The sequence below is a fragment of the Chinchilla lanigera genome, unplaced genomic scaffold (genome assembly GCF_000276665.1).
Source record: "Chinchilla lanigera isolate Chin_1 unplaced genomic scaffold, ChiLan1.0 scaffold00100, whole genome shotgun sequence".
In the NCBI taxonomy this organism is placed as follows: Eukaryota; Metazoa; Chordata; class Mammalia; order Rodentia; family Chinchillidae; genus Chinchilla; species Chinchilla lanigera.
The window spans coordinates 2,444,541-2,458,742 of record NW_004955501.1 but is presented as its reverse complement, the minus strand read 5'-3'; the positions used below and the strand labels follow the sequence as shown (position 1 = coordinate 2,458,742).

The 14,202-nt window shown below is 36.1% G+C and overlaps 1 protein-coding gene across 1 annotated transcript in view; it reads right to left on the bottom strand.

Annotated features, from left to right (window-relative positions):
• Stag1 (stromal antigen 1) overlaps nucleotides 1–14,202 on the bottom strand; it is a gene marked incomplete in the record, with an annotated part of 394,726 nt that overhangs the window by 6,597 nt on the left and 373,927 nt on the right. The window contains 3 exon segments of the mRNA XM_013505748.1: nucleotides 1,774–1,979; nucleotides 10,208–10,336; nucleotides 11,112–11,260. Of these exon segments, the coding sequence (XP_013361202.1) occupies nucleotides 1,774–1,979; nucleotides 10,208–10,336; nucleotides 11,112–11,260 (484 nt within the window).

The following is a 14,202-nucleotide window of genomic DNA, read 5'->3' as shown; positions in this document are numbered from 1 at the left end:
TAGATTCCTCAGTGAAAATGTTTATTTTTATTTTTTTTTATTTTAAAGAGAGTAACAATAATAAAAAAGAACAATTTGTTAATGTGCTCTTCATCCCAAACAGATGAAATTGCTGCCCAAGGGCTCTAGACAAGCAACCCATTTCAGTTATTTTGTAAATTTCAAAATCACACAGAGCAATTTTTCTGTAATTTACCAATTACCAAATTAACCTGGTCTATAAATGTGTCTGTAGTTTTAAAGATAAAATTGACTTCCTTTAGTGAGTGATACATGGTTATTTAAATTCTCTAAGCCTTAGTTTCTTCTATATAAAATGTGGATGAGTGTTCAATTTAAAGTTGATTTATAAGACATCTATAAAGTATTATATAGTACAGTTGTATTAGCATTAAATAATATAATAATACAGCATATAGTAAATATCTGGTGAATGTTGGCTAATATGAACATCCCATCTAACCTGTAAGTTAAAAAAAGGATGTAGACATGAGGCACCCTGATAGAGGGTGCTACAGAAAATATTTTCAAAGAAACATGAAGTAATTCTTTACAGAAAAGTCTATGAGCCTACAAGTCTTAAAGCTGAAACTTGAAATTTTAAACTCTGTTAAGACTGTTAAACCTTACATTAAATTGACCTCTTTTATTCTCATTAAAAGACAGATGCTGCCTCATCTAACTGATGCTATATAAGAGGCATTACTATATGATCATGGCATTCTGATAATAGCAGCTAACATTTATTGAATGCGACCTTTGGGCTAAATACTGTGCTCAGTATTAAGCATGTACCATGTGTTTTATTTGGAGTATCTCATTTAATATTCACACCCATAGGCTGGGTATTCTTTCATTTGATCAACTATGGAAGCTTAGAGAGGTTAAGTAACAAACTCAAAGGTCATATGGTAAATTAGAAAGCCAGCTTTGAATTGTGAAACTTTTATTTTAGGGTTTGTGCTCTTCATCAGTAGTCAGTATTCCACAATAATGAAAGACAAATTAGACTTAAATTCTAATTAATTGTGCCACATATTTTAGAGAACCTTTGATAAGTCACTTTTTAGGCAGCAGAGGCAAGGTGCTGAATGAAATCTGAGTAAGTTGTAAGAAAGAGCAAGACAGCAGTACTCAGCTCACTGCCACCTTCTCTTGGTTTGGAAAAAACAGAAGTATGGAGAAAGAGATTATTTTAGAAAATAAGCATGCTTACTTTGAGGCTTCTCTAGGTAACTCAAAGAGAAATACTGTTTTAACAGCAATTTTTAGTCTTTTTGGATACAGAATATCTATCATTGACCAGATTTTCATAACCATTTACCTTCCTGTTTCCCATAGTCCAACAGGGTTATCACTGTCTTGTGGTATGAAAATAAATCACCCAACCAAATGATAGAACTAGAAAGCTATTCTGACATACTCAATTTGTTCCCCTCAAATTAGCAGTAGCCTCGTATTAATGAATTTTAATATCATATTTTAAATTCCAGGTGTCAGAGGCATATGGCATAGGGATCAACTCTGTAGCCTTTCCTAACTGCTTCCTCTTTTTCTGTGCTATCTTCTTCTATACTTAATGATTCTTCAAACTCTTTTTTCTTGGCCCTTTTCATTTTATCTGTTTTAAACTTTTTACCTGGATATCTCACTATGTATCAAATGTACAAGGAAATCATGTGTCTAACATTATCTTGCTTCAACAGGTCACTTGCCATTTTACTTATCGCAGGCAAACTATCTCATAGTGTCCAGGCAGAGAGGCAGACTTACCTTCTACTCGTTTTTTGTGAAGTGGGGGTCGTCCTTTCTTATTTCTTACTGAGGAGGTTTTGCTGCTGCTGCTTCCACTGTTCACAGACATTCTATCATCTTCACCCCCAGTGACTAATGAATTCCTATAGGAGATGAGTGGAAGCCATACATCTTCCCTCCTTTCCATCATCTGCTCAGTAAGGAATTTCTCTAGGTATGAATGACTAGAAACATAATAGAAAAAGCAGTGATTTTCATGTTAAGTTGTTCATGTGTCACTTAATTACTTTTTCTTAATCTGAGTCTGCAGATTCGGAAGGACCCTTGGGGCAGACATTAACTGTGCCTGCCTTTGGAAAGAATGACAATTGAAAGTTTTGCTTCCTATATTTCTGGAATCCTTTCCAGAGAAGTGTGTGTGTGTGTGTGTGCGCGCACGCGTGTATGTGTTTATATGTTCTTTCCTACATTTCTTCCTTTGCTTTTATGCACTAATGGGGAAATAAAGATCAGAAATTTGGCTGTAAAGATTACCGAGTTTTCTTTAAGGTGTTCAGATCAGGGCAGGAACTGAAATGGTGAAGTGAGGATGCTGGCATACCACAGCAAGTATCTTATCGATAAAATTTATAAAAGATAGTATGTATATTAAATGGAGAAGAACGTGTACTAAATCTTGGTAAGAACAAGAGTCACAACACATTTAAACCACAACTTGTTTTCTTTCCTTGTTCCCTCTCTCTGCTGTGGAAACTGCTCCAGGCAGGTGGCCAAGAAGGGGGCTCTCCTTTTCCCTAGCCCTCAGTCTAGGGCTACCCTGAAAGGAAGGAGCACAGCATTTACTTTCCTTATCACCCACTAGCCCTGTGGTGCCGAAGCTCTATTGTGAGCAATAGCTCAAGAACAGAACAAAAAACAAAACAAAACAAAACAAAACAAAACAAAACACCGAGGTTCTTTTTGCCCATCTAGCCCCAACTTACAGGGTAGAAGTTCTATTCTATGCACATCATGGTGAGAATACTAGGGCTCTGAATGCCTGTATTTTAACTCCAAACATAGATAGGGGCAGGCTAAGAGGCAGAGGTTACCCAGCCTTTTCCTGCTCTAAGAGCAGGGGTCTTATTCTGGGAGAAGGATGCTGTTCCATCCCATTCCCCAACCCCTAGTCCCTCTTCAGTGGCATAAATGTTAAAAGTTATGCCCAGGGGCTGAAGCAAAGTAAAAAGAAGCTTATAGCTGTGTTTGTGAGGTTGAAGAGAGTTTACAAAATTCCTTTCCAAAGGGTCTTGTTAAAAACAGTAGAGATCATATGCCTGTAATCCCAGCACTCAGGAAGCTGAGGCAGGAGGACAAAACTCAAAAACAACAAGGCTTCAGAAGGACAGGGAACACATATCAAAACTAGGTAAATAATTATTTCACAACTTCTAGATCTGCCTTGGTGCCAGCTGGAAATCTGCATGCAGGTGAGACAGTCTCACATTTTGGCCCACACCAGTGCCAACCATAGGGTGGGCCTAAGGCACATTTCCCTTCCCCCAGATTGTAAAGTTCTTGTGTGGCTGTGGGACTCAGGTAAAAGTCGTCATTAGCCTTGGTGGACTGTGGGCTAATGGTGCAACACAGCCATTGTATTGGTGGTCAAGTATATGGCATAAGAGCTTGGGGCCAGTTCTTCTGTAATAATTATACCCTCAGCAGGCAGTGTCTTGTAGTTTGTGACCACAGATTGCTGATAATGGATGAGGATTCTAAGTTTTCCCTGTCCCAGAGAAAGAGTTGCAGGGCTGGACCATTCTTTGTACTTACTCCCCTAGTTCATGCTGAAGAACATGACAACTACAGATTTGGGCCAAATCTGGGCTAGGATTGCCCTGTAATCCTGCAATGATACAACACACCAACAGCAGACTTTCAGCAAACCTGCAGGTAGGGTGGCTTACACCTATAAAATAGCAGAAGTGGCTACAGGCTGACAGAGAATAAATGACCTGCTTACAATTTCTGGAAAGACAGACAAAGGCCAGATTAGGAAGACTGAAACAAATACCTACTCTTTCATAGTGTAGCCGGCACCTCATACTAACAAGCATCAAGAACTTCCAGGTAACCAAGACTTCCCCTAATTGTCAAAATTAAGCACTAAAAACTGACCAGATGGAACCAGTATGACAAACTCTTGGAAGAAGAGTTCCTTTAAAAAAAAATTCAGTGAACTTTGAGAACACAAGGAAACAGAGACACAAGGATTTAAAAAAATCCTTGAGCTGAAAAATACACTAAGTGGAAACAAAAACACAATAGAAGTCATCATACACAGGTCAGAACAAACAGGAGAATTAGCGCATTGTAAATATAGAGTTGGAAGAGAAAAAAGAGTGAAGAGGACAGAAAAGAAAGAGTTTACAGAAATGGGGGGACTATATCAAAAGAGCAAATATTTGGGTTACTAGGGTTAAATGAAGAAACTGAAAATCCCCAAAAGTAGAAAACTTACTTTACAGACCAGGAAAGAAGAGCTTAAGATTTTCAAAGTACTAAAGGGGGGAAATCATTGCCCACCCCCAAATCACTACACCCAGTGAAGTTATTCTTTAAAATGGAGAAGATATAAAGATATTCTCAGACAAAAAGCTGAAATTATCTCTCTGCCAAATAGAGAGTCCTTCCAAAAATGCTAAAAGGAGTTCTCACACAGAAATAAGTGATAAGATTAAGAAGGAAACACTGGAAGGTATAAAACTTACAGATAAGATAGTATTATAAACATGGTATGCAAACCACTCATCTCTTTAGGGTGAGGACTGAAAAACAAAGCTGGGCATGATGGCACACACCTGTAATTCCAGCACTCTGGGAGGCTGGGGCAGGAGGATCGTAAGTTTGAGCCAAGCTTAGGCAACTGAGTGAGAGCCTTTCTCAAAATTAAACCAAACCAAACCAAACCAAACCAAACCAAACCAAACCAAACCAAACCAAACCAAACGACATCAGATGCTGCATTATGTTAACAGACAGGCAATATAGGAAACAGGCAATATGTAAAATGGAGTATCAAACATTTAAAATATAGGAGGAAATGAAATGAGTTTTTTTTTTTTTTTTGAAAAAGTATGTATTTCTCCTCTATTATATTCAGTAGTTCTGGAGCTTAAACCTAGGACCTCATGCATGCTCATAACTGCTTTACCACTGAATAGTATCTCTAGCTCTGTTTCTTTTTGTCTTTAAGATCAAGTTATGTTACTAACACAATAGTTTACTATTACTAAAAGCTGCTTTTTGCAAGTATTACGGGAACCACAAAGCAAAAAACTAAAGTAGAGCAACCAAAATAATAACGGATCAAAACATACTAGTTTGAGGCCAGCCTGAGCTACAGTGAGTTCAAGGCCAGCCTGAGCTACAGAGCAAAACCGTCTCAACCCCGCCCCCCTCAACAAATTGCACCCTAGACCAAATACATCTAACAGACATCTACAGAACATTCCATCTAACAACTGAAAAACCCGTATTTTTTCCAATGGCACGGTGGCACATTTTCCTAGATAAATTGTATAAAAGGCCACAAAACAAGACTTGACAAATTTAATGAACATCAAGATCATATTGCGTATCTTTTCTAGCCATCATATAGTAACATTAGAAATCAGTGAGAAAAAAAAAAAAAAAAAGGAAACAATGCAAGAGCTTGGAAATTAAAAAGTTTACTCCCAAACCACCAATGGATGAAGGAAGGAATTAAGAAAGAAAATAAAAAATCTTGAACATGTAAACAGAACATACACAAAACTATGAAATACAGAAAAAGCAGTACTAAGAGAGAAATTTACATCAACCAGTGCTTACATAACCAAAGCAGAAAAATCTCAATCTATTACTATATCTCAGGAAATGAGAAAAATAAAAACAAATCAACCCTAAAATCAGAACAAAAATCAGAGCAGAAATAAATGTAGTAAGAGTAAAAAAAAAAAAAAAAAAAAAAAAAAAAGATTAACAAAACAAAATGGGTAACAGAGATTGGCAAAAGTTCAGCTAAATTAAGATAGAAGGGTTAAATATACAATCAGAGATGAAAATCTGTATCATTATAACTGATAAACACAAAGCATCAACAACTAACTATATGCCAACACATTTGATAACCTAGAACACATATACAAATTCCTGGACATAAACAGCTTACCAAGATTGACTCAAAAAGAAACAGAAATCCTAAACAGACCAATGATAAATAAGAGGATGATTGGCAATAGAAAGTCTCCTGAAAAATAAAAGCCCAGCACTAGATGGCTTCACTGATGAACGGTACCAAACAGTGAAAGAACCATTTTGCTTAAATTATACCCAAGCACTGAAGAGGAGGGAATTCCTTCCCACATATTCTACATGGTCAGCATTACCCTAATATCAAAACCTGAAAAGGACACAACAACAAAGAAAACGAAAGGTCAACATGCTTGATAAACACAGAAACACAAATCCTCAGAGGTGGAGAGTATAGTTCAGTTGTACAGCTCCTACCTAACACGTGTGAGGTCTGGGTTCAATTTCCACTCCCCCTCTCCTCCCCTCTCCCCTCTTCTCTCTTAGATCTGGAACAAGACAAGGATGACCACTTTTTATTCAACACTACACTAAAGAGAGAAAAGGAAAATGGAAAAAGTTGGTGGGCATGGTGGTACATGCCTGTATTACCAGTGTTCTGGAAGCTGAAGCTGATACAAGAGGATTGTTGAGTTAGTGGACAGCCTGGCCTACATGGCAAGTTCAGGGCCAGCCTGGACAACATAGTGAGACCTTATCTCAAAAAAACAAAACAAAACAAAACAAAAACTGTATTCACTCCAGTCAATTAATATTCATCCCAGGGATGCATGGATGGTTTGATATATAACCATTAAAGTGGTAAAATGTATCAATGGACTCCAGAATAAAGACCATATGATCCTCTTGATATATGTAGAAAAGGCATGGGGAAATTCAACAACTTTTCATGATAAAAAATGAATAAATTACATATAGAAGGAGTGTACTTTAACAAAAGAAAAGCCCTATGTGATAAACCCACACCTAACATATAGAATGGGGAAAAGTTGAAAGCTCCCCGTCCTGTATTTTGTGGTGCTGAAGATCAAATACAGATCAACTCCTTATGCATGCTAGCAAGCACTCTACCCCTGAGCTACGTTATCAGCCTTATTTTCTCTCTAGGATCTGGAACAAGACAAGGATGACCGCTTTTATTCAACATAGTACTGAAAGTCCTAGCCTGACTAATCAGGTAAGAGCATCCAATTGGCAAAGAAGTCAACAAATTGTCACTGTTTGCAGGAGATACAAGTTTATGAATATAGAAAAAAATGAATAAATATAGAAAACATTAAAGACTCTGCCAAACACTATTACAATTAATAAATAAACTCAGCAACTGTTGGATACAAAATCAACACATGAAAATCAGTAGCACCACTCTAAGTCAAGAACAAGTTATCTGAAATAGAAACAAAGGCATCAATGTTATTTATAATAGCTACAAAAACAATGAAATACCTAGGAATAAATTTAACCAAAGAGGTGAAGTACCTCCATCATGAAAACTATAAGAAGCTGGGCGTGGTGATGCACACCTGTAATCCCAGCACTCAGGAGGCTGAGGCAGGAGGATCGTTGTAAGTTCAAGACCAGTCTGGGCTACAAAGTGAGCTCAAGGCCAGCCTGAGCTGCATAGTGATACCCTGTCTCAGAAAGACAAAAACAAAACAAAAAAACCCAAACAAGCATCAAAAAAACCCTATAAGATACTGATGAAAGAAATGGAAGAGAACACAAGTAAATGGAAAGACACGGATGTTCATGGATTGTAAGGATCCCTATTAAAATGCCCATATTTACCTAAGAAATGTACAGGTTGAATGCAATCTCTATTAAAATATCAGTGATGTTCTTCACAAAACTAGAAAAAACAAATCTGAAATTTATAGGGAATCACAAAATACCACAAGTATCAAAGCATCTTGGGAAAAAATAAAGTACAAGGCATTGTATGACTTCAAAAGTACTAGAAAAGCTGTAGCAATCAAAAACAGCACGATACTGACATAAAACAGACACAAAGACTAATGGTCCAGAAGAAAGCCTATAGGCTTATAAGTTATAAGTGAACACAAGCATCTACAATTCATCTGTCAATTCATTTTCCACAAAAGCACAAAGAACACACACTGGAGAAAGGATGGCCCTTTCAATAAATAGCACCAGAAACATTGGATATCTACATGCAGAAGAATGAAACAAGACCCTCACATCTCACCAGTTACAAAAATCAACTCTAAATGGATTAAAGACTTAAGACCCCAAACTCTGAAACTACTGAGGCTATCCCTCTGGATGTTGGAATGGGCAAGGGTTCTGTGGATAAGATCCAAAAAGCACAGGAAATGAAAGGAAAAAGACGCAAATAAGACTCCACCAAAGAGAAAAAAATAATCAATAGAGTGAAGAGAATGGGACCAAATGTTTGTAAACTATCCATCTGATATCAGGTGAACATCCAGAATACATAAAGAACTCTAATATATGAAGAACTCCAAAGTCAACAGCAAAAACAAAACAAAGCTAAACAACAACCTCCAACAACAACAACAACAACAACAACAACAACAACAACAACCCCCATCTGATTAAAAAAATTGGAACTCTAACCTGGGCACCGTGGCACATGCCTGTAATACTAGTACTCTAAAAGGCTGAGATAGGAGGATCACGAGTTCAACTCCAGATTAGGCAACTTCACAAGACCCTGTCACAAACAGACAAACAAACACAAAAAAAACCACAAGGCATTTCTAAAAAAAAAGACACAAAATGGCGAATAGGTATATGAAAACATGCCCAACATCACTAACCATCAATGAGAAACCAATCAAAGGCACAAGGTAATGCTTCACTCTAGAAAGAATGGCTACTATGAAAATATTCAAGATAACAAGTGCTAGTGAAAATGTGAAGAAGGAACCTCCATATACTGTTAGTAGGGATATACATGAGTAAGGCAGTATGAAAAACCGGAAGAAGGTTCCTTAAGAAATTAAAAACTGAACTACCATGTGATCTATCAATCTAGTTACTGGTTTGGTATCCAAGGGTAATGAAATCAATATTCTGAAGAGACATCTGTAATCCCGTATTTATAACTGTACTATCTACAACAACGAGAAACAGAAACAACCTAGAGTCTACCTGACTGATGATGATGGATGAAGAAAATGTGGTATATATTCAAGATGGAATACTATTCAACCACAAAAAGGATGAAAGCCTGTCATTTGTGATAACATGGATAGAACTGGAGATCATTATATTAGGTGAAACAAGCCAAGCACAGAAAAACAAGTACTGTATAATCTTATATGTGGAATCTAGAAAAGTTGTTCTCATAGAAGCTGATAGTGGAAAATTAGTTGCCACAGGCTTGGAGGTAAGTATTGGCAGAGGTTGATCAATGAATATTAAGTTGCAGTTTGATGGTAGTATTAAGTTCTGTTTTGCCTTTGTACAGTATGAAGACTATAGATAATGACAATGTACTGTATATCTCAAAAAACTAGGCAAAAGTTTGAATGTCTTCACTGAAAGAAATAAGTGTTTGAGTAGAGAGATACCTTGAACTTTTAATATTACACAATATATAAACATCAAGACATCACACATCCCATTTTTATGTAATAGTTTAAATTTATAAAAAAGCTTTTCAAACTACTCTTCGCATCCATACTCAGTACCTCTCATTATCTTATTATCCCGTCTTAGAGGCTGAAATAATCTTGTTTGTGTGCATGTTTATGTTGTGTTTCCATGTAGAACACTACTTGACCTTATTATGAGCTTAATGAACACTTTTTTTCCCCCCCCCTTTGGTACTGGAAACTAAATTCAGACCTTTGCTGTGAGCTATGTTCCCAGCTCTATTTTTATTTTCAGACAAGGTCTCGACAAGTTGCTGTTTTGCTCAGGGCTCTTACTGGCCATCCTCCTGTCTCAGCTTTGCAGGGTGCTGTGTTTACAGGCATGCACCAACATGCGCAGCTCAAGTTAATCTTCTTGAAATAAGTGAGATAAAACAAAATAAAAGTAAAATGAAATTAATGTAGAAGTACAGAAATGACCACACAATGGCTCAGCCAGTGTTCACACATCTTTCAATTAAAGAATGAGAATCACTTCTCTTTGTTAATTTCATTTTGTAGATTCTAGGATTCTGAAAGTGAGCAGTTGAAGGAGTAACTATAAAAGCTGGAAAGAAAACTACAGTCCTTTAAAACAAAGCCGAAATTATCAGCAATAATTATATCTAGATGAATAAAATTTTTTTTTAAAAAAATAAGCACTTCAAGTTTCAATGGCATCATTATAAAAACCACTTCTATTAGAATTTGCAACTTACACAGTCTTTTTGTCCTGTCGAAGAAGTTTAGAAGAAAATTCACTTAGTACTTCAAGAAAAGCCAGATTAGGAGGTGGATATTCTTGTCCTTTCTGATTTTGGTATTTAAAGGCAAACTCTATGCCATCCCTGAAGTAAAACAAAACAGCACCTTATTTTTCCATACAGCCAGTTTTACGAAAACATTTGGGAAGGTAGTGAAATCTCAGTGAAGGAATTAAAATCTGGTAAATTCAAATGGCAAAGTAATTAAATTTTTATAATGTATTTTTATATATTTAATTATTTACAGTACAAATTTTAAACTACAAAGAATAAGAATAGCTATACAGCAACAAAACTAAATGTCTATATGCATCTCTTGGTGGTAATACTGTATACTGGAAAGATAATGTCAAATTTGCTTCTTGAGGTAGTCACGGTACCAAATAACTGTGAATTTACTTAAGATTTTCTGTTGCTTGCTTTTCACAGTATTGTATGGTCTTTTGAAACACAGGTTTCTTTCAGCATTTTCTTACTGACAGAGAAGACAAGAATGATATTAAATTTTCCTTTCTATAGTTTACAAGATGAGAAAAAAATAGGTGGCTTAAGTTTTTTCTTCTTCTTTTTGGCGATGCTCTAACCCATGGTCTGGCATATGCTAGGCAAACATACTACAACTAAGCTACATCCACAAGCCAGTAAGTTTTTTAAAAAATAAAATATCCCATACTAGTTGACACTCTAAATGAGATTAATTAAAGTTCTTATAACTTGAAAATTTTATCACTTGTCACTTTAAAAATGGGTCAAACAAGTTACTTCAATCAACTTTCAGTAAACTAGATTCTGCAGACCAGAAAGTTTTGATTTATCTCACTCACTTGTGAAGTGGAAAGTTTTGATTTATCTCACTCACTTGTGAAGTGTGGCAACTGCTTCTCGTGTCTTGATCTGGTCCAGTCCAAATGTAAGGGCAAAGCGCCGTGCCAATTCTTTAATGCCACTGACATGGGCAGATGTCCTATCTAGGTTGGGACCTTGTTCTTGAACAAGTTCATTAAACAACTGATAAAAAGAAAAAAGGAAAGGAAAGAACCTACAGTTATAAAATTTTAAATTTTGTTTACTTTTATTTTTTGTTGTATTTTTGAGACAGGGTCTTGCTGTGCAGTTCAGGCTGGCCTTGATCTCACTTTGTAGCCCAGGCTGGTTTTGAACTTGCAAAGATCCTCCTGCCTCAGCCTTCTGAGTGCTGGGATTACAGGCGTGCACCACCACGCTCAGCTAAATTTTGTTTACTTTTAAAATCGGTAATATAATTTAAAAATATGTGAAAGGTGTAAAATGAAGTAAATGTTTCTCTCCTATATTAAACTATAGACATTATTTACTTAGTCATTTAATATTATTAATCTGAGTCAATTTCATGCTAGTGGTATGACTAAATGAATTTATTTTTAATAAGTTTTTAAAAGAATATATTTGGGGATGGGAAAAGGAAATGTATTTACAGACATATGCTACACATTTAAAACATTCATATATTCTTTTTATTTTTAGATCTATGCCAGTATATGAAATACAAGGTTCAGAACTTTGTTTTTTTTTCTTACTGTATTATAGATAGGAACAATATATTAAAAATCCACATATATTTGGGTATATAAAGCTGTGATTTTTCATCACCCAATAACAAAATTGTATTTTATTTTATTTTATTTTATTTTATTTTATTGGTTTTTCTCCGGTACCGGGAACTGAACTCATGACCTTGCGCTTGCCAGGCAGGCGCTTTTGCCGCTGAGCTAAATCCCCAGCCCCAAAATTGTATTTTATTTGTTCAAACATTCTTATGGTGTGCAGAGTTTTAGAAGTTATATATATGGTATGAACATTCTGTCAAAATAACAAAAACAAAATCCCAGAGTACTAAAATTAGAAACTTAGCCGTTTCTGTATAAACCCACCTTCCCTCCTATTATGTGGGGTAAACTGTCCAGACTTTCATCTAAAGCCAGTCCCTGTTTATATACTGGAAAAGAAAGAAAATCATGTCGCTTTACCTACTCAAGAGTTTTGCTCCTGTTCTTACTCCTTTCTCTTGCATCATTAATAATTTCTTTTCTACTAAATGCACACATCTTAAAAATATCCCTAACTTCCTGACCCCATTTTATCTGCCAGCTAAGAACCCATTTCTGTGATTCCTTTTATGGCACAGGTCCTGAATGTATTGTTTACATCTGCTTTGTTTGCTGTTTCTCACTTTGTTTACATTTTCATTTTTTTAAACTTTGTTTTCCTTACTCTTAGGCCCTGGTAACCGTCCTTCTACTCTTTCATTCCCTCAATCCACTCTAATTATACCTGAAATAGCTCCTGTGTTCTACTGTACTGTCCTTTTTAGTATTCTTCAGCAATGCATTGGCCTGAACTAATTCCAGGGCCATTATTAGAATGAATAGAGATTTTTTTTTTTTTTTTTTGTCTTTTCTTCCGGTACCAGGAATCAAACTCATGACCTGCAATTGCCAGGCAGGGGCTTTGCCACTGAGCTAAATCCCCAGCCCTGAGATTTTCATATTAATGCAGAGATAATTGTTTATAAATTTTAAAGCTTTGAACTGTTTTCATAGTTAATACATAAGAGCCTTAAACTTTAAAGATTTTATTTCAAGTACATTCACTTCATTGGAAAGTGACCACATTTCATTGTAAATAAAAATTCAAGGAATATAAAAGTGTAAGTTCTTTCTCTCTGCTACCAAATAACATTCTCCTCAATAAAGATAACCAATGTCAAAAACCTGAGCATTTTCTAGATCAGTTTATATATATATATACACACACACATACATATAAGTTCCTATATTGATTCGTTTGCTTTTGATTTTTGAGATAAGGTATCTCTAAGTAGTCCATATAGGCCTTGAATACCTGGTGATCCTCCTGCCTCAGACTCCTGAGTGCTGGAATTACAGGTGTGCAACACTATACTTGGTAGTTTTAATTTTTAAATTAAAGTGATAGGGCAAGACAGACTCCATGTAATTCTATTTTAGAAGCTCCTTGAACTTTTGATAAACTCAATTCTCTACTCCCTCCCTTATAGCTAACAACCGGAGAACAGAGCTATAAAATGAGAACCAAATAGTTAAAACAAATTGTAGGTCAGCTAAAATTTAACCATACTAACAAACTCCTGGGAAATGTAAACCTTGTGACCAGATGTGGCACTTTTGTAAAATTCCTAAATGAGGTAATGTGGTTACCATGGTTACTTGTAAAAGTATAAAAACCCAATACAAAGTTCTCTGGTCACCAATATCTTGTTTTTCTGACTCTTGATCAGTCATATGCTTCAATAAAGCTTTGTTTGTTCCCACATTTTTGGCTTCTCCTGAGTACCTACCACGCTGAATCTCGCCGTAACAGAAGTATCACACTGCAATGATACCTTGGTACTCATTAGTTGGTTCCTAGAGGTACCATGAGTACCAAAAATGACAAGTATCAATGTGTTCTGGTTGGTAAGGGTCGTGGGTCATGAAGCAATGGACAGTGACAAGTTCTAGGTTATGCATCGAGTACCAAGTAAACAATGAGTACTGAGTACCAGGACAAAATTTTTGTGTCAAAATGAATCCAGTACCAAATCTGATGAGTTTCAAAATATCTAGATATGATGGTACTTATTTTGTCTGAAACTTGCTACTTTCCACTTAATATCTTGTCCTGGAAATTAACACTGGGTGTGGTGATGTGTGCCTGTAGTTCCAAGGAGCCAAGACAGTTAAGAGGCTGAGGCAGAAGCAGTGTTTGAATCCAGCAGCTAGAGGCCAGCCTGGGCAACATAGCAAGACTTCATCTCAAAAGCCTCAAGAAACCAAAAAAGCTCTACTTCAGAGTATCAGTTTACTGTAACCTTTCCTCTACAGGAGAACACTTAGACTATTTCTAGTTTTTGTCCCACTATTACAGAGATTACTGCAATGAAACATCTTTTA